This window comes from Piliocolobus tephrosceles, chromosome X (genome assembly GCF_002776525.5).
Source record: "Piliocolobus tephrosceles isolate RC106 chromosome X, ASM277652v3, whole genome shotgun sequence".
In the NCBI taxonomy this organism is placed as follows: domain Eukaryota; kingdom Metazoa; phylum Chordata; class Mammalia; order Primates; family Cercopithecidae; genus Piliocolobus; species Piliocolobus tephrosceles.
Genome location: NC_045455.1, coordinates 78,756,449 through 78,774,806, shown reverse-complemented (window position 1 = coordinate 78,774,806; position 18,358 = coordinate 78,756,449). Strand labels below are relative to the sequence as shown.

The following is an 18,358-nucleotide window of genomic DNA, read 5'->3' as shown; positions in this document are numbered from 1 at the left end:
TGTTGGCGAACTGATAAACTGCATCTGCTGCTCAGAAGGAATGCTGAGTGTAGTCACATCCCAAGTGCAGTGTTTCTTGTGATTAGGCACATCTGAAGTCTGTTAGTAATCATATGAACCTGTGATCAATTGAGTAGCTGACCAATCATCACCTCCTCCTCCCTGCTCATTCTACCCAATAAATATAAAGGGCTGTGGAAGCTCAGGGGCTGCCGCTGCCTTTGCTCACTAGAAGCGGGGGTGGGGTGGGGTGCGGGGGGGTGGCTCTCTTTTTCTTTCCCTGGCTCCTCCTTTAAAATAGTTAGTTTTGTCTTGAGGTTTCATTTCTATGTTCTTTCCTTTGTTCAATCTGATAATGATAGTCTCAAGTAATAACAGTAGTAGCTGTCGTAGTGATGGTCTCAAGTAGTAACCATGGTGGTCTGCCAAAAGAGTGGCACCCAAACAGGGACGAACAGAGACCTGAAGAGACCTGAAGAGGCCTGCAGGGACAAGTAGAGATAAATAGGAATAAATAGACATAAATAGAGATGAGATAGAAACAGAAACACATAGAGATAGGTAGGGAAAAACAGAGACTTGAAGGAACTAACAGGGAACATAGAGACAGGGACAGATAGTGATAAAGACTAGCAAAAGACTAGAAGAGACAAAGACTAGCAGTAACTTGCAGGGACAGACAGGGAAAGATAGGGACAGATAAGGTCCTATGGGGACTTGAGCTAGGAAGGTCTGCTGGAACAGAAAAAACTGAAATCAACCAGATGAATGAGAAACCCAGTTACAAGTCTGCCAGCAGCAGCATAAGGTCAGTGCCCTAGAGGTACAAAGAATGGGAATTTTTTGAATCGGGATAATATGGGGAATAATTTGGTTATTTGTTTTGAGTTTGGTACATACCATCTTTTTGTCATTAAGGGCTTGAGAGAATTTTTTGCCCCACTTACAGCACCTATTGAAAGTGGTCAACAGGAGAGGCTGTACCATCTTTTGTGGCTACAGAAAGGCTAACTTTAGTTTTGGCTTTCATGGATTGTAAATGTGTCCTGGCACCTGTGAGATGTGCAGAGGACTTGGGAGGTTTTCTCACAGTTTATCAAGATGTGGCAGCTGAGCTTTATCACTCTATGGTGTTGACTCAGGCAATGGCTAATTTGGTAGCTGACAGATCTAAAAGAAGCCAAGGGTTAAGCCCTAAAGAGGGCAAGTGTTATAAGTGTAGAAAACTTGGACGTTTCAAAAGAATGCTGTCAGACCTCTGGGCAGAAGGGATCTTATAACACAGTTTCCCCTCGCAACAGAAAAAAATGCTAGGATTTTGCTCTCATTGCAATAAAAGAAATCATTGGGCTAATCAACGCCACTCAAAATTTCATCAAAACAGCACTCTCCTATTGGGGAAACAAGAAGGGGGCCTGGACTTGGACACTTCAAACAATGAAGGCATTCCCCGTCCTGACCACAGCTCCGTTTCAGGGGTGGGTTTCCAGAGGCTCATTGATTCGCTCGCCCCAGGAGCACCTGGAAGCGCAGGACTAGATCTCTCAGTCAGAGAACGGGTTACGTTAGTTGGAGGAGACAAACCCACCAAGATTCACACTGGTATTTGGGGCCCTTTGTCAACAGGATACTTGGGATTAATTTTGGGCAAAACCTGTCTTAACTTACAGGCCTAGGTGTTGCTAATTCGGATTATGAAGGAGAAATTCAGGTAGTGGTAATGTCACAAGATCTCTGGGTTTTGAACCAGGAGAATATATCGCGCAACTGTTGCTTTTTCCCTGTAAATTGCATCTTTCTGTACGTAAGGAGAAATGAGGAGGTCAGGGATTTGGAAGTACAACTAGGAGAGAGGTTTTTGTATCACAATCCATAGCATCTAGTGGACCCACCTGTAGAGTGCAAATTGAAGGTTTAAGGATTGCTTTTTTGCTATACTGTTGTACAAGAAGGATAAGCCTCGATTTGCTTTCTCTGTGGCTTCCATTAATCAGAAATAACCTGTTTCTCATTATCAGTGGAAAGTTTTACCCCATGGTAATTAACCAAAGAGGCAGAGGCTGAGTTGCAGCTTGTAGAGCAGATGCTTCGGGAGTGGCATGCCTTGCGGCTACAGCCATAAAGCGTTTTGCTTCTGTTTCGATAGATTTACTAACATAGGGACAAGGGGTATGCTTGTGTTTTCACGGAAAATGAACAAACCGTGTGGGTGCCCTCGAGGTGTACGACCAGGGAACAGAAGACTGGAGGGGACCCATGGATCCCAACCATGGGCCTGGTTTCCCCAGTGAGAACTGAATGCCACGATGGAACGAACCACCAACTAGCAATTGAAGGCTGCACATTTTGCAATTGCCTTTCTCAAAGTAATTCAAAAGAAAGGGGGAAATGTTGGAGGCTGAAAGATTGAGGGTCATGATGAACTCAGTATACCACTGGAGGCTATAGGAGTAAACAGCAGACTGTTCTCATAAATGCAGAGTATTGGCAAACTGACAAAACTGCATCTACCACCCAACAGTTATGCCCCAAGTGCAGCGTTCCTCATGATTAAGCACATCTGAAGCCCGTTAGTAATTATATGAACCTGTGATCAATTGAGCAGCTGACCGGTCATTACCTCCTCTCTCCCTGCTCATTCTACTCAATAAATACAAAGAGCTGTGGAAGCTCAGGGGCTGCAGCTGCCCTTGTTTACTAGAAGCAGGGAGCCCTCTTCTTCCCCTGGCCACTTCCTTTAAAATAGTTACTTTTGTCTTAAGTTTTCACTTTCTACCTTTGTCCCTTCCTTCAGTCTCGTAATGATGGTCTCAAGCAGTAACGGTAGTAACTGTCATAATGAATGGTCTTAAGTAGTAACAGTAGTAACTGATTGTAGTGATGGTCTCAAGTAGTAACTGTGGTGGTCTGCCACAGGGAATTTTGACCAAAAGATTCTTTTCTAAGTCTTGGATGGACCCAGAAATCTTTCTTATAAAATAAGCCCTCTTAGTCGATTCTGATGCAGAATGTCATAGCCCTAATCTTGAGAAACAATGCTTTATAGAGATTTCTGCTAAGACCACAAGTCTAAGTTCAGTGTGCCCAAACCAAAAGTTAATATGCCACTTAAACAGAAAAAAGAATGAGTCAAAAATCGGGTAAGAGTCATCACTATTGCAGACAACTTGTTTGCTATGCCCAAGTTTGTACTTGTTGGGTAATGGGATGTGGTAAGTTGATCAATGTCATTTCAGTACAAGGCAAAAGAAGAAAGAAAAGTTATGTAAATTGTTCCTCATTTTTTTCACACAAAACTGGAGATAATCTTCAGAATTGTTGAAAGATTAATTATTGTATGAAAAATCACATACTACAATGCCTCTTCAACTTTTAGAAAGTGTCTGAATAGAATTATTTAGTGGTTATTTTTTAGTCTTGATTTTAGGGTTTTTAAATTGTTATACTTTCAATCTTCTTTTGATTTATATTACTATTTAATTCTTAATAATTTTCTCTTTAGATTTTATTTGTAAACATATTACATGTGTCACTCAAAAGACTGTCTTTCACCAGAAAGGCTGGATTTATGTGTACGCTTGAGCCATTGCTGAGTTTTCTTCTGTGGTAAAAAGCAGAGCACTTTTTCTTCTATAGAAAAAAAAAAAAAAAAAAAACAAATTCCACTGCCTGAGTCAGCAGTCTAAAAAGATCTCAACATCAGTCTTGTTGTCCTGAATTACCATATTCAAAGCCCAATCTTGGAGCATTTAGCTTATTTTCAAACAAAAATCTTGAAGGTGGCTAAATGAGTGGACCTATTTATTGCCCCTTCTGTGCAAGTAACTGATAATCTTCTCTGGCATCCTAACCACATGGTAATTGTTTGGAGTAGCCATCAATACTGACATTTTAGTCTATTCTACCAGTACCACCTTATGTAACCATCTCTTCTGAATCATCTTGGGAAGATCATAGCCACACCCTTTCCACCTGAGATTCTCTCCATTTGCACAGAGTTAGTAGGGTATTTTCTAAATGCTAGAAATAAATCTCTCTGCTCTAATTGGCAGGTCTCTAAATGGTAGAAATAAATCTCTCTACTCTCCCAGATGAGAAGGCATTCTTGAAAACCAAAGCTATCTGGCACTTTAGTCAATGACACTCAGTCTTTATACCTCACTTCGTCACCCTAATCACTAATCAAACAATCTTTCAGTTACCCAAGCCCCTTTCTAGGTCCTTTGTGCTGAGCCCAATTTTCTCTGATCTGAGGTGGGCATTTATGGCTAAGCCTTATATCTTCAGTCTGGCCTTCCTACGTTTTACAGTCTCCCAATGACTGCCCTATAATGCATGGTATAATTGTTTCACCCTCACCACTCAGTTTCTCATCAGTATGGATTCTGTTTCCAGAAGGCTCTTATGTCAATCAGTCTAAGTTAGAATGACACTTGCTGAGGTCTGAGTTGATCAAGTCAATCTTTTCATCATTCACAAGAAACAAATTTCTTCTTTGCCATGCAATGGACTCTGTTACATCAAATAAGTTAAGGACATCTTTGTGGCTCCCCCATGCCTAACCCAGGAATAATGAATTGATGCATCCATGCTTGTGCCATGCTGTTTGATACTAGCATAGCCCATGGTGTATTGAGGATAATTGGTTACGTGTCTCCTTATCGTTTGAGGACAGTAAGTGTGCCTGATTCATCTTTTCAATCCTCACGGCTTAGCACAGTCATAGGGTTATATTAATTTTCAGCTGATGTTTAACAATTGATTCATTCTCTAATGATTTATTTACTTATTTTGACAGTGTCTGGCTCTGTTGCCCAGGCTGGACTGCAGTGGCATGATCTCGGCTGACTGCAGCCTCCACCTCCTGGGTTCATGTTATTCTCCTGCTTCAGCCTCCCAAGTAGCTGGGACCACAGGCACCTGCCACCACAGCCAGCTAAGTTTCTGTATTTTTAGTAGAGCCGGGGTTTCACCATGTTAGCCATGCTGGTCTCGATCTCCTGACCTCATGATCCACCCTCCTTGGCCTCCCAAAGTGCTGGGATTACAGGCATGAGCCACTGCCCACATGTGTAATGATTCTTTATATAACTTAATCTATACAAAAACCCCATGACACACGTTCACCTATGTAACAAACCTGCACGCCCTGCACATGCCTGCACACCCCTGAACTTAAAAACTCAAACACTGATTTCATTTACTTTACTTTAATGAGTACTTGTTACAGTAAAAGACGTATAAAGTCCTGTTCCCAAGTCCAAACCACTTTTTAACTTAAATCTTGAGTTTTTCCGAATTACTCAATTTGAAGTAATTCTTTATACCTGAAAAATGGTTTTATTGAAACGTTTGAGATTAAAAAACATACATTGCAAGAAGCATGACAAACATTCTGAGAGTACAAAATTAGTTGTAAAAAATAACATAATTTACCAGTAAAACCACTCATATAGAAATGTGCAAAGCCTTTTTGATGTAAAAAGTTTTGTTGTACACCAAGCACCTATCCTTATAACTTAGCTTCCCATGGAGAGGTAACTGCTTGCATACATTTTATGTATCCATAACATACATACAAGGCTCGGTCTTTTCAATGGGATAACAGTTCACAACTCTTCGATTTGAATTGTAATGAATCTGGTGACAAGCATTTTTCTCTGATGGGTTCCAAAGTCAGCAAGAACTTTTAATGTTAAGTTGAAAAAGCATGTAAGGTGTTATATTTTCTTCATATTCCTTTACCACAGGAGGCTAACTCCACAATTTCTCTCATGTTTCTCATTCCAAAAATACTAAATTTGTGTTCAGAATTATTTGATGTTTGCTTCTTTGTGCTGATGCTTCAGTTCCTGAAGTCAGCTTGGCTCTCACAACTTTCTAAGGACAGGTTATTGATTTAGGGTTGTATAAACATTTTTGTCTGGTTTTTGGATTTTCACTGAGAACGACCTTCCCTTGATCGTCTTCTAGATCCTAATTAGAAAGAAAGGAGAATGTATAGACGGTAAATGTAAGGAAATTTTAAAATTTAAGAATATATTCTCTGTATTTCTATCAGAAGTCATTTTTTCTTGTAATAAACTTTAAATTATGTTTTACTAATATCAACTTATGGTGAAGCAAATGTTTTGATCAAAAGTATATAAAATAATTTGAAATTTAATAATTTTAATTCTTTAGAAAATTTGTGTGAATTTGGATATTTACATAGATTTACTGATACATTCTTGAGTTAAAAAAATCTGTGCAGTTCATCTTTTACTTTCAAAGGTCTATATATTGGATTGGCTTAAAGTAAGATGTTCCTATAGTGCATTGATAAGCCTTGCGTCTTCTTTTGACTACTAGTATGTAATTAACCCAGAAATTCCAAACTTGTAATTCCAAGCTTGCAATTTACTCTAGGTTCCACAAGGGAAATGCTTGCTCTCTCAGTGTATTGGAATGTAAGGTAACTTAAGTGGAGGAATTAGAAAGTGCACATAGTGTAATTATGAAATAAATTGTAATATGTATGTGATATATACATATATAATCTTCACATTTAAATGAACATTTTGTAAATAGCTGTATTAATGGTTTTTGCATATATGTATTTCTTATGTCTCAAACTGTAGCATCGTCTCACATAACATTTTTGAGGATTCAGGTCAATCCACCTGCATTCTACATTTATCTCTGTTATTCAAAAATGTCTTTTTGACTTTTATATACACAAAATTACATGTATCCTTGTACATATAAAACATTACATATATATATATGGAGATGATACACTTGAGTTATTCAAAAATGTCTGACTTTTATATACACAAAATTACATGTCTACTTGTACATATAAAACATTACATATATATGTATATATATGGAGATGATACACTTGAGTCTATCTCAAGGGTTAATATGCCTAGCAGTTTACATTAGTATGTTGGCCTTTCCCTTAATATTTGTTATTAAAGTTTACTGATAGTATAGAACATGAGATTTATTTTCTGATATCAAAATATTTTTCATCGAAACTGGCTAACTTTTCCCTCTGATCAATGGCAAGGTTCAATAAAATACTTTAAAAGACTTTTCTATTGTTTTCTCTCCATATAACAGAAGAGGCCATATACACACATTACTATAGCCAATACACTTACCTTGAACTTTTTTGTTGGCTTGTAACTTCCTCACAGGTGTGTCTAAAATTAAATTGTTGTAGTTAGAAATACTTTGCAATTATGGCTAAAATCAGACAGGAGACCACAGTTAAGCAGAACAGGGTAAAGTCTAAGTATCACTTGATTATTTTTAGTAGTAAATTTTATGATCCTCAGAGTTTCACATTTTCTGACAAAGGACAAGTAGACAGGGTTTTCCATAAATCATAATGAATGTTTTAGTTGCCAAACACATTGTTTTATTATGGATTTTGGAGCCCCACATAATGTGCCATTTTTGCAGAGTAAATGACTTCCATGATTTTTTCAACTTTTTTGTAAAAAACATTGCCTTATGATGAAGGGTTACTAAATGTCACATAAAGTTTAACACAAGTATCTTCCCAGAGTTAGCCACCTATTTTTGCAGTCATACCTATTTGTAATGTATGCCTTTGTAAAATTAAATCAACTGGTGATTCCTTTATTGTACATGAGGACAACAAAGTAGCATTGACCTAATGATTCTAGAAATATAATCAATTCAGGAAGAATATACCATTAACCTTTTCCACCCCCCAACCTGATTTAGTGTCAATCCTATGAAATCCTTTTTGAAAAATCACTAATAAAAGCTTTTATATTTAAGAACTGCAAGTGTTCCAAAACTGCTGTTTTGTGTTATAGTTGTAACATATTTCTCAATTCTCCTGTTTTTCTTTTAGTTTTTTGACAAGATGACCTGGTAGGCCTAAATTCACATTTTCACTTAGTTTTTGGGCATTTGGGATCAAAGAGTGAATATGGTTTCTACAGTTACTTCATTTTTCTACTTATCTTTTAAAATTTTTTCTCCAAATTTTGACTTCTTTTATATATATCATCTATACTTAGCATGAAGTCCAATTTTTTCTATTTGTTTTCAATTCTCTGAAATCATAAAAAGTAAGCAATGAAACAATCACCATGAATAGTTTTGGTTATATGATACCAAGCAAATTTTTAAAAAATAACATTAAACTTACATATTCTGTTCCTGTCTACTTAGCACATTTTCCCATGTCTTTTTCCCCGGAATATAAGGCTTATAATCATTTATAATACCACATTAATACTAGAGGAAAATATAGAGCTATAGAAAAATCTCACTATGTTGGGTAATAGGGAGAAGTCTGTGTAAAACAGCCAAGTCTGAATTATGAAATATTCTCAAATAGATGTAAATATAAGTATTCAGGTTTATTTGGTAACAAAATAATGGCTTCTAAAAAATTGTCAAGAAGAGACAAATCCAACCTTCAACTGGTAAACAGTCACACTGCTTATAGTGAACTTAATAAATTCCAAATAGCAAGTAATTGTATAACTTAAAACTGCATCATAGAAGTATTAATTTCTTTGCAAAACAAGCAAGTGTGCTCACTCAGATTTCCTTTCATAATGTTGACACCATCCAATTAATGAGGTTTTGCTATAATATTCCAGAATAAAAAACATTCAATGTGTCACTTTGAAAGAACAGCTTGATTAATGTATAGAAAACAGGTTTACTCCTAGCAGCTCTCTACTACTTCAACATGAATGAGAGTTACATTAGATCACGTTTAGATCAGCAAAACATGGGAAGATAAGCCAATTACCTGAATAGCTTGGCACAAAGAACCACCCTACATCATATTTTCTAAAGCATGCAAAGTGCCCAGCTCAATTATTTGGACATTTTATTTGTGTGTTTGTTTTTTTGTATGTTTCCATGGCTATGACTATGGAAATTTAAAGTTGAGTGTGAAACATGACTTAATTGACCATGTTAATGTCAATTGATGATTCTGACAGTAACATTTGATGACAGCTTACTTTGTGCTGAACGTTGTTCTAAGAGCTTGTCATACGTTAACTCATTTAGACTGTAGGTATCATGACTATCCTCACTTTCAGACAAAGGAAACAAGAAAAGAGCCAACTAATTTGGGATTGAGTTGGGGCTCAGATTGAATGCAGACCTACAACCCAATCTACTATTCTCTATAGAGGTTGCAATTCTTAACCTCTTATATTGGCAGATTTGCAAAAATCTTCAAAAATGACTTTTTGTTGTTGTTCCTTTCAACATAGTCTGTTACTCTCCTTGAATTGCATGAGTCATTTCAGAATGCATAGTTCTAAGGTAAGCACAAAAATTTTATGCATTAATGAGAAATTTTTTCAGTTAAGGTCTCGAAAATATATCAGTGACAAATCACAACATCAGTACTCAAAGAACCACTTAGCCATGTTAATAGTCATGACTTAAATGATTGAGAAATACACTCAAATTATCAAAAGTACAAAAATGTAATACATGTATGTACCACAATGTATACAATACGAACTGTTTAGATAGAAAATTGAGTTTTAGGTAGAACTTGAGATGAAGAGCATGGTTCAGATATGCATCGATTGGCGAGACCTTGGGGGAAAAAAAGTCTTACATAATGTAATCTTTACTAGCTGCTTTTATCAATGCCTTTTAGGATCTAGACAAGGGGGGACACTTGTGACTCAGTAATGAGCTGATGGTTTTAGATAACTAGAAAAAAAGAAAACAAGCAGGTCCAATTAATGCTGGTGCAAGTAACTCTACTGCATATGTGACTGAGTGTCTTTCCTACAAAGTGACTGAGAGTGTCTTTCCTACAAAAAACAAAACCTTGGAGAAATGGTTTGATAAAAACTTACCATGTTTTTTTGTTTTTTCACAATGCTGCAATAGTTGATGTAGCACTGTGAAAACTGATGCCTTACAGATATGTAACGAGAGATCATACACTGGGTACTAAAGGAATAAACTTCTGGGATGAACAGAGACAAGAGCTAAGAAAGGAGGTCATTAACTAAAAATTGAATGTCATGTACTTATAGCAGTTATATCTTTTCTTGGCTGAAGCAATTCTTTAGTATTCAGCTGGAGTTTTCATAGTGACCTCAATAACAGGGGTTTATCAAAGGGGAAGAAAATATACTTACCTGAAATTTAAGCCTAGATGAATTAAAGCAATATAAACTGATGCAGCTACTAATTTATTCCCTAAAAAGCACTAACCATTCTACAAAGCTGCTTACTATGGCAAGGACTAAAAGAAAAAAAAAAGAATTCAATTTAATCTTCATAATGTGTTTGTCTCTTCCCTCAAATCCTTAGATTTTTTTCCTAGCAGACAGTTGAGCATTTGTGGGTAGAGATGAATTCATTGTTAGATCCTACAGGAATCTTTGCTTCCATTATGGCTCTGTTGTGCTACGTACCCTTGGAATTCTGGGAGGAAACTTGTATTTTTCAGACATATATGTTTCTATTGAGGGAAAATTCAATCGCTGGTTGAATTAAAATTTTTTTAAACTGTCACAAGTTTCTAAATACTGATTTTATGTTAAACTACAGAATATAGAAACAATTGCTAAAAATACAGAAAGTCCCAAGATAATTTACATTTTTTTGGACATAGTGATACAGTTTTAAAAATTATAAACTGAAAAGTCATCTGGACTGTGTTGTTATGTTTCTCAATAGTATATTTCAAAGTGCCTCTTTGGTTTTTCTAAAGAATTTAAATACATGTTTCACAAAAATTTTTCAGCTTAATACTTGTTAAAAAATGAAGTAGAAATTTACTTATTCAAATGCCAATGATACAAATTATGTATCTATATAAACACTTAAAGCATCTTTGAGTAATTACTATGTAGGGTTCATCTAAGATTTTGAATTCTTTTCTTTGTTCTTAAGGTCCATTAATGCCATAGACAACATTCCATAAAAGATTAAGATTAATTTTATATGCAAAATAATTTGTATCTGCAGGTATAGATTATCACTCAAACTGTTAGAAGAAAAAGATACTCATTCCCAAGAATGTAGTTTCGGAAAAGAATGTTACTAAATGCACTGTTTCTGGCTATATCTATGCATACAACTTAAAGACATGCCTTGATTGCTCTTATGGGGGCAGTGAATATAATTTTTTAAATGTAAAACGTATATCAAATTTGGGCTTGTTTAACAACTAGCAATTTAACAATTATTTCCCTTTCACCTACTTAAAAGGTCCTTAAAATTATCTGAAAGCAAAAAAATATTCATTGCTCCCCAAGCTTTATCCCATAGAACTTTTTAAAGACTGTTTAAACTAATAATCATTTCTTTGCAACTATTAACTACCATTGAACCAATCCATCTATTAAGACAACAGCAGATGTTGTCTTTTTTTTTTTAACCTAATTAAAAGAAAAAATCTGCTTGCTCAGTCTTTAAAAAGTTGAACTCAGTCACTACAACCTGTTAAGGGGGTTAGTTGTCCTTTTACTAACCTCCCTGAAGCAGTCTTTTAATTTCTTCATCTTCAAATAAATGACCATCACCACCTTCAATGAATTTGGTGACCTTGGTGACCTCTGAGAGGATACATGTTTATAGCAGAAATTGGTTTATATAACAAAATAAAGACAGCAGACTTTGTCATAAATAATGGCATCTGCCCAATAATGATTCCAGTCCAACACTTGGTTCTTTCACAGCTTTTAGTGCTGTTTTCTGACATGCCAATATTCTTACAAAGTTGTAGAACAAAATACTGTATAAAAAAAGTCTGCCATTTATGCTAAATTCCTTATTCTTGTGCTTTTTTTCTTGTTGGTTTGGAAATGAACAATAGAATGAGATAGAGTAGAAAACATGTAGAATGCCTCACAGATTATTTTAGACTTGTATATGGATAGCTTAGGTAAAGTCACATTCTTGTTTTTCTAGAAATGCTGACCTTCTTGGAACAATTTCTTCAGTGTTTCTTCTGTTTCTCCACCTCCAGTAGAAATCCTAGTGTATTTTATTTCAGGACCTATGAGAAAGACAGTGAAAAAGGTCTAAAACAGAAGTAGGCAAACTTCTTCTGAGAAGTGACAGAGTAAGTGTTTTCCACTTGTGGGCCAAGTAGTCGGTGTCGCAATTGTTCAAATCTGATACTTCAGTGTGAAAACAGCCTTAGGTATTATATAAGTGGATGGGCAAGACTGTGTTCCAATAAAACTTTATTTCCATAAATAGGTGGCACGAGCCATACTTGCTCACTAATTGTTTAAACAAATACTTAATAGCTGAATTAAGAATTTTAGGCTAATTTTAGGCTAATTTAGGCCAACTGGACACTAGTTTGGAAGTCTGATACGAGGTTTACTAAAATTATTGATCAATTGCTTTGTATAAACTTGATTCTATTTTGGCATGTAGACGTACAGACCTTAAGATTAATGGAAGCTCAAATGAGGAAATTGCTTTTCTTCTTGGGTCCTCTAACTCATTAATAAACAGTAAAGTGAAAATGGTATATCAATGGCATATTATATTAAATGTATGTATGCACACATGTAATAAAAACAAATGCTTTTAGATTTGTCTACAAATTTTCAATGGAGAGTAAAACATGGATTACATATTTAGAATAATATTATATCTGCCAAAATATGAAGTAACTTTGGTAATCACCATGAAAATGACTTTGCTTCTGTAATGATTCTTGTTTTGCGGGATTAACCATACTTTGATCTTTATAATCTAGGCATAGATCCATGTATGGAATTAATGTCTACCTGTAATGATTCGTTCTTCTCGTGTCTCTTTTTCAGTTATTTCCACAGGCACTCCATCAATGATTTTGGTGTATTTTTTAATAATTGGCTCTAAAAGCAGGGGAATACAAATGCATTTGATTTACCCTCATATAGTGATTATACATCCATAAGCTACATATTATAACAATTAACTATTTCTACAAATATTACCATTTAAGATGCAATCATAAATATTTTTAGGACATATCCCCAAAAAAATCACATCAATAGGGATCTAAAAGGTAATAGCAATGTCCTGAACCTTGCTTAAGAGAGAGGGCCATTTGACATGCTAACTCTCCATGTCATACTTGTTTTCTGGATGTGGAATGAATGCTAGAGTGAGAATCCAGGGAGTTCTATATCATTGGCATGGGAGCCCTACCATAAATCCTAGCAGTGGAGTGGCTTATTAGACAGATTTAAACAATGGTCATTTTTTCCTACTGTTTCTAATGTTTCCTTTTATACTGACACTAGTGTTACAATTTTATGCCAAAATCCTCACTTGTATATACAAAAATCACATTTTGTTGGGCCTGGTGATTTAATTGATAAATTAATTCCAATTAGATCCATTAAAAGCTAACTATGTTTTATTTCTGACCAGCTAATAAGAACTCATAGCTGAGAAAATAATTCCCACAATTTTTATAAAATAAGAACAAAGAGAAAATATCAGATGTTCAATGTTTCTAAACCAACACTATTCCAAAATAATCACAGCGAAGGTAGTCGGCACCAGGTAACATATGGAACGCACCTCCATGGATCACTTCAGTTATTGTTTCACCTTCCTTAATCAGTCTGAATTCAGGTTCACCTTCAATTTTGACTTTTGTTATTGTGGGTCCTGGGACATTATTTTAGGAGACAAATTATCATGTTAAAACAGTCCTTTAAATTTACCGGAATAGGACATTTATTTCAACATTCGGTGTTACACAACTCAAATGTCAAAGTGGGTTTCAGGCTCTATGAAATCAGTTTTAAATATTTCCCACTGTCTTCAAAGTAGACAACAGTTACGAGAACAAAAAGTGTAGTCTGTTGGTGTGCTACTAAAATTACTTTCATCTGCTTTAGCTTTTAAACAGATGGATAAATCCATCTGTTTATTGGTAGTTATAAAGTATGATTATGCAAAATATTATATGTGGCTACACTTTGCAAATCATGCAGTATGTACGCATTTGTGTTTCTCTGATAACTGGTGTAGATCCCACTTTATCATACTGATACTGTCTATTTTTCCTTATTAAACTTTTTGATTGAAGTTTTAAAATCACTCAGTACCTTATATTTTTGATTTAGTGGGTATAGGAGTGAACGTAAGAAAATACCAAATGGATACCTACCTTCAAGATGCTGAATGTCAGGTTTTATGAGGGAAAGAATTTGAGTACTTACCTTCTATATGGGAATGATAAAAAAATTAACCAATTAATAGTTAAACAGTCCTTCAAATGCAAAAGTTTAAACTAGTGCTGCATTTGACTTGCAAAATGATTTTGCTACCACAGAAAATCATTTTGAAGGTTAGAAAGCTGCTTACTACATTAGTTAATTAAGACTGTTTCACAGAGGAGTAAGAAAAATAAGTTCAGTACATTTAACTCATACTGTAATAACCTTCAATAGTGGAATGAAACTTGCTTGCTTATCTTTGAGAGCATTTTTTTTTTTGCTTGTTCAGAAATTGTCAATGTACATGATTACCAAAACTAAACCAGTCTAGAACAACCTAAAATAATGAAAATAAAAGTAAAGTTTTTTGAAACCGTATTTCATGCCATAATATTTGACATATAAGGCCAAGGGATATTGAGCACAAAACATAAAGCCACGTTTTTAAGGTGTGGTAACGTCAAAAGAAAGGATGCCTAAGGAATTTAAGAACCAAAAATGAGATTTTGGAGACATCCTTTATAGTTAAGCTCTATGAAAGAAGAGATTTTCTCAAAATTGTTTTCCTGTTCACTCCCAACACCTTGGAAAGTACCCAGCACAATAGCTGCTCACTAAGTATTTGTTGAATTGAATTTTAGCTGATTTATCCTTAATTCCAAAATGCTGCTATACATCTTTTATAAGAGGCACTTTAAAATTGTGTCCTGGAGTTTATTTCATAAGAATTTAAAAGTCATCAATATATCTATAATTGTTCAAACAGTAAGAAGGAAATGCCAATAGCAATCTTGGAAGCTGGACCATTGTAAATTACTAAGATAAATATTTGTTTCCTTCATTATGCTACACAGGAGTGTAATTTCTGAACTCAAGTTATTAATGAGTAGGTGACACAACTCCATTTTTCATCCATGTTCCCTTTATAAGAAGCCATGTAGAGATGACACTCCAGTGGGATCTTAACTGAATAAAGATTAGTAGGATAGAATCCTACTGAAAAAGATTGAGGAGATAAATGAGCTGAATAAAGAAGCTTCAAAGGAGAAGAATCTTTGAAAATAAGAACAAATGGTATATGTAAATAATTTCAGGTAAAGAAGCTGTGCACAATTATAGTGCAAAATTTCAGGGAATCTGATTTTTAAAAACAGGACAAGATTAGATTTTAAAATCAATTGCCTTATCAAAGATCATTGTGTCATGTTTCTTGATCATTGTAATGAAACATTTTTTCAACAAAAGTTTCTGATTTAATTTCTTTTTAAAATACCAGATTCTCTTCACCACTATAGGAGGTCAATTATATAATTATAATTATACTATTTTAAAAACAAGGATAGATTTCAAGGAATAACTCAATTTTAAGTCTCAAGAATGAATACTAACATAGATAACTAATTAGCTAGGAAATAAGTTTTTACCTATGTGTTTTCAATGTATAAATTTAAATTAATGGCTTACTTTAAAAATATAAAGTATTCAATTGGTTACCTTCTCAAACCACCAAAAGAAATAGCACAAACAAACATAATTACAATTATAGTTTTCTGAAGATTCAATGAAAGATATAATCTGTTCTCCTTTTGGAAGACTATTTCTAGCTTTCTTATAGCACAAAGAAGATAACTAGTTCTTTTCTCTGGGTAAGTTGCTACATTAAGATGCTTATACATGGAAATTTAAAAAAATTAAGTTGTGATCCTTGGACATAATTAAAATACATGAAATGAAAGTAACATCAAAGGTGTTGAAGTTGGCTAACACACGTAGTAGGAGAGAAAAGTAACTGCTTATTTAATGTTCTAGTCTGAAACATCAGGAGAGAATGTGTGTGTGTATGTATTTATATATCTCATATAATGTATACATCTGTATGTAAGAATATGTTCAGGACTAGAATTAAGTGTTTTAAAAATCACTGCATAAACTATTTTTGTTTTATAGTTCTGATGGTCTGATTGAAAAATACCTCGTGTGGTTGTAATTTTAAAAGCTTTCATTAAACATAGCTTCTATGCTATGTTAGGTTACAGAATGAAAAATGCCTGTGTCACCTTTTTTTTTTTTTCTTTTCTTTTTTTTTTGGAAGAGCTTCTTGTTATAAAAAAGAACATGTGGGAGATTTGAAACAAAGCAACATAGAGTATAAAGCCTAAAGGAGTCTGACTAAAGTAAAAAAAAAAAAAAAAACCAAAAAACTCATGATGGATTTGTTTACCAAGTATCTGTGTACTAAGTTAATGCAATGCCAATTAGATTCAAATTAAATCAAGTACAAGCAAATGTACTGAAAGTATTAGGAATGCATCATCTACTTTGCTAAATAATTTGCACTCCGCATTCTACAATTACATGAGCATGCCATTGGTACAATATTGGTTATATAACATGTTAGTTTTTAAAAGAATGTAGATACATTCATAGAAATCAGTATTTTTATGGATGTTTTTACAATAAAAGGAACCATGTACAACATTATTTTTACCTTCAGTTTTGATAATAGGCTGAAGACTGCCTTCAATCACTTTAATTTTTGGTTCCACAACTTTGGTTATAATTTTAGTTGCTGAAAGTATAGAAAGTGGAACATGAAAGATATTTATATAAAAACCTGAAGAAAGGTTTTTTGTTTTTCCTTTTTTATCTCTGTAGGATACTAAGGTACAGTATGCGGTAATATGTTCAGGCAGTCAGATACAGGAAATATTCATGGTACATAATATAATATCTTCTGATGTCCGGGTGTTGAACTCTGAAGTCTAGTTACTTGAATTTGATCCAGTGAAATATATACTCCCAAAGTGAGGAATTATATCTAGAAATCTGTAATTTTTAATTGTACCACTAAAGCGCTTTACCTTCTTTTGTACTTCTTGAAAATACTGGCTGCATTGCGACAGAAGACAAATATGATTAATGTCATGCAATTCATAATATCTTAAATTGCATTGCTGGATTCTTTCTCAATTAAAAGAAAAAATGAAAGAAAAAGCCTTTTAAACTGTTTGTCATGCATCTGGTAACAGTGACATAGAAAGGGAAAAATGAAACGCAGTTCAGAATACTTAAAAGTAAGAATACATTTCAGCCAGTCAGACATGAGCTCTGTTCAACAAACGTGATATGATCAGTATTTAAGTTACAGGCTAAAATGTCTTTAATTTTCAGCTTTGTTATCACTATTCTTTTTTTTTTTTTTTTAATTTAAAGGTATATATTTTAAATGTGTGTCATCTACCTAAGTAAGATAATAGTCTTTGAACTAGGTACTATGTTTGCTGTTAGGGTGATGGGTTCACTAGAAGCCCAAACCCCAGCATTACTCTGTAGCTATCTAACAAACCTACATGTGTACCCCCTGGATCTATAATAAAAGTAAATTAAATACCGTTCAACTATTTGGTTGACTTTGGTTGTACTGATTAACTGGAAATGTGCCTCCAAAGCCACAAAGCCAGAGCTACTGGCTTTTTGTCATTTCTAATGAAAAGCCTTGAAAGGTGGTTCTATTAGATAACGGGCCACACTGAAGCTAACTGTGCACCCAAATCGCATCAAATCAGCAGAGGTGAGATGCTAGCACAGCTTCGGTTTCTGCAGTTCTCACCTCATGCTGTAAGATGTTTAGCTGTGTCAGCGTTTTGAATTAATGAGGGTTCTTAACCTTCATAGAGACTGTGTTTCAGCCTTATTAAGTTTTGTATTTTAAGATCTCAAATTGTGAAGCTCTAAAATATAACAAATCTGTGTGTTCAAGTATTGGTTTCAGAGGTGGTCTTGCCACAGAAGAAAGTTTCCATGAAGGTCGAATATACAGGGGTCTCTATTGCTACTATCAGAATGGATTAATTACTTTTAGCTTACATTTTTTACATCATGTTAAGGAATTTGATGTTTTGAATGTTCAGTTGGTTGGTAGTTTTCATTTCAATCTTGATTTTCTGCAGACTTAAATAGTTTTGACAGGTGAAGTTCTGAGGATTAAATACTGATTTTAGCCCTCTCCAGGTCAAATGTTTCATATTTGACAACTTATACCAACACAGCTTCCTTCCCCTCAACTATACACTTTAAAATGGATATTATTTGGGGGATGAGGATAATATGCAGCAAAAAGTTAAAGGCATTTTAGAAACAAGTCAACAATGAAATATAAA

General features: G+C 34.5%; 1 protein-coding gene across 9 annotated transcripts in view; it reads right to left on the bottom strand.

Moving 5' to 3' along the window:
* Window positions 1-5,194: 5,194 nt before the first annotated feature.
* The window catches only part of POSTN (periostin), a 35,334-nt gene continuing 22,170 nt past the window's right edge, over window positions 5,195-18,358 (bottom strand). Inside the window, exons 17-23 of one of the 9 annotated variants that reach the window (XM_023208858.1) lie at window positions 16,687-16,767; window positions 13,555-13,644; window positions 12,771-12,860; window positions 11,945-12,022; window positions 11,496-11,579; window positions 7,149-7,190; window positions 5,195-5,976 (exon numbers count right to left, since the gene is read on the bottom strand). In XM_023208858.1, coding sequence (XP_023064626.1) covers window positions 5,939-5,976; window positions 7,149-7,190; window positions 11,496-11,579; window positions 11,945-12,022; window positions 12,771-12,860; window positions 13,555-13,644; window positions 16,687-16,767 — 503 coding nt within the window. In that variant the 3' untranslated portion in view covers window positions 5,195-5,938. The remainder of the gene's footprint in view (window positions 5,977-7,148; window positions 7,191-11,495; window positions 11,580-11,944; window positions 12,023-12,770; window positions 12,861-13,554; window positions 13,645-16,686; window positions 16,768-18,358) is intronic. The other 8 variants (XM_023208861.1, XM_023208860.2, XM_023208859.2 and 5 more) reach the window with 8 other exon arrangements.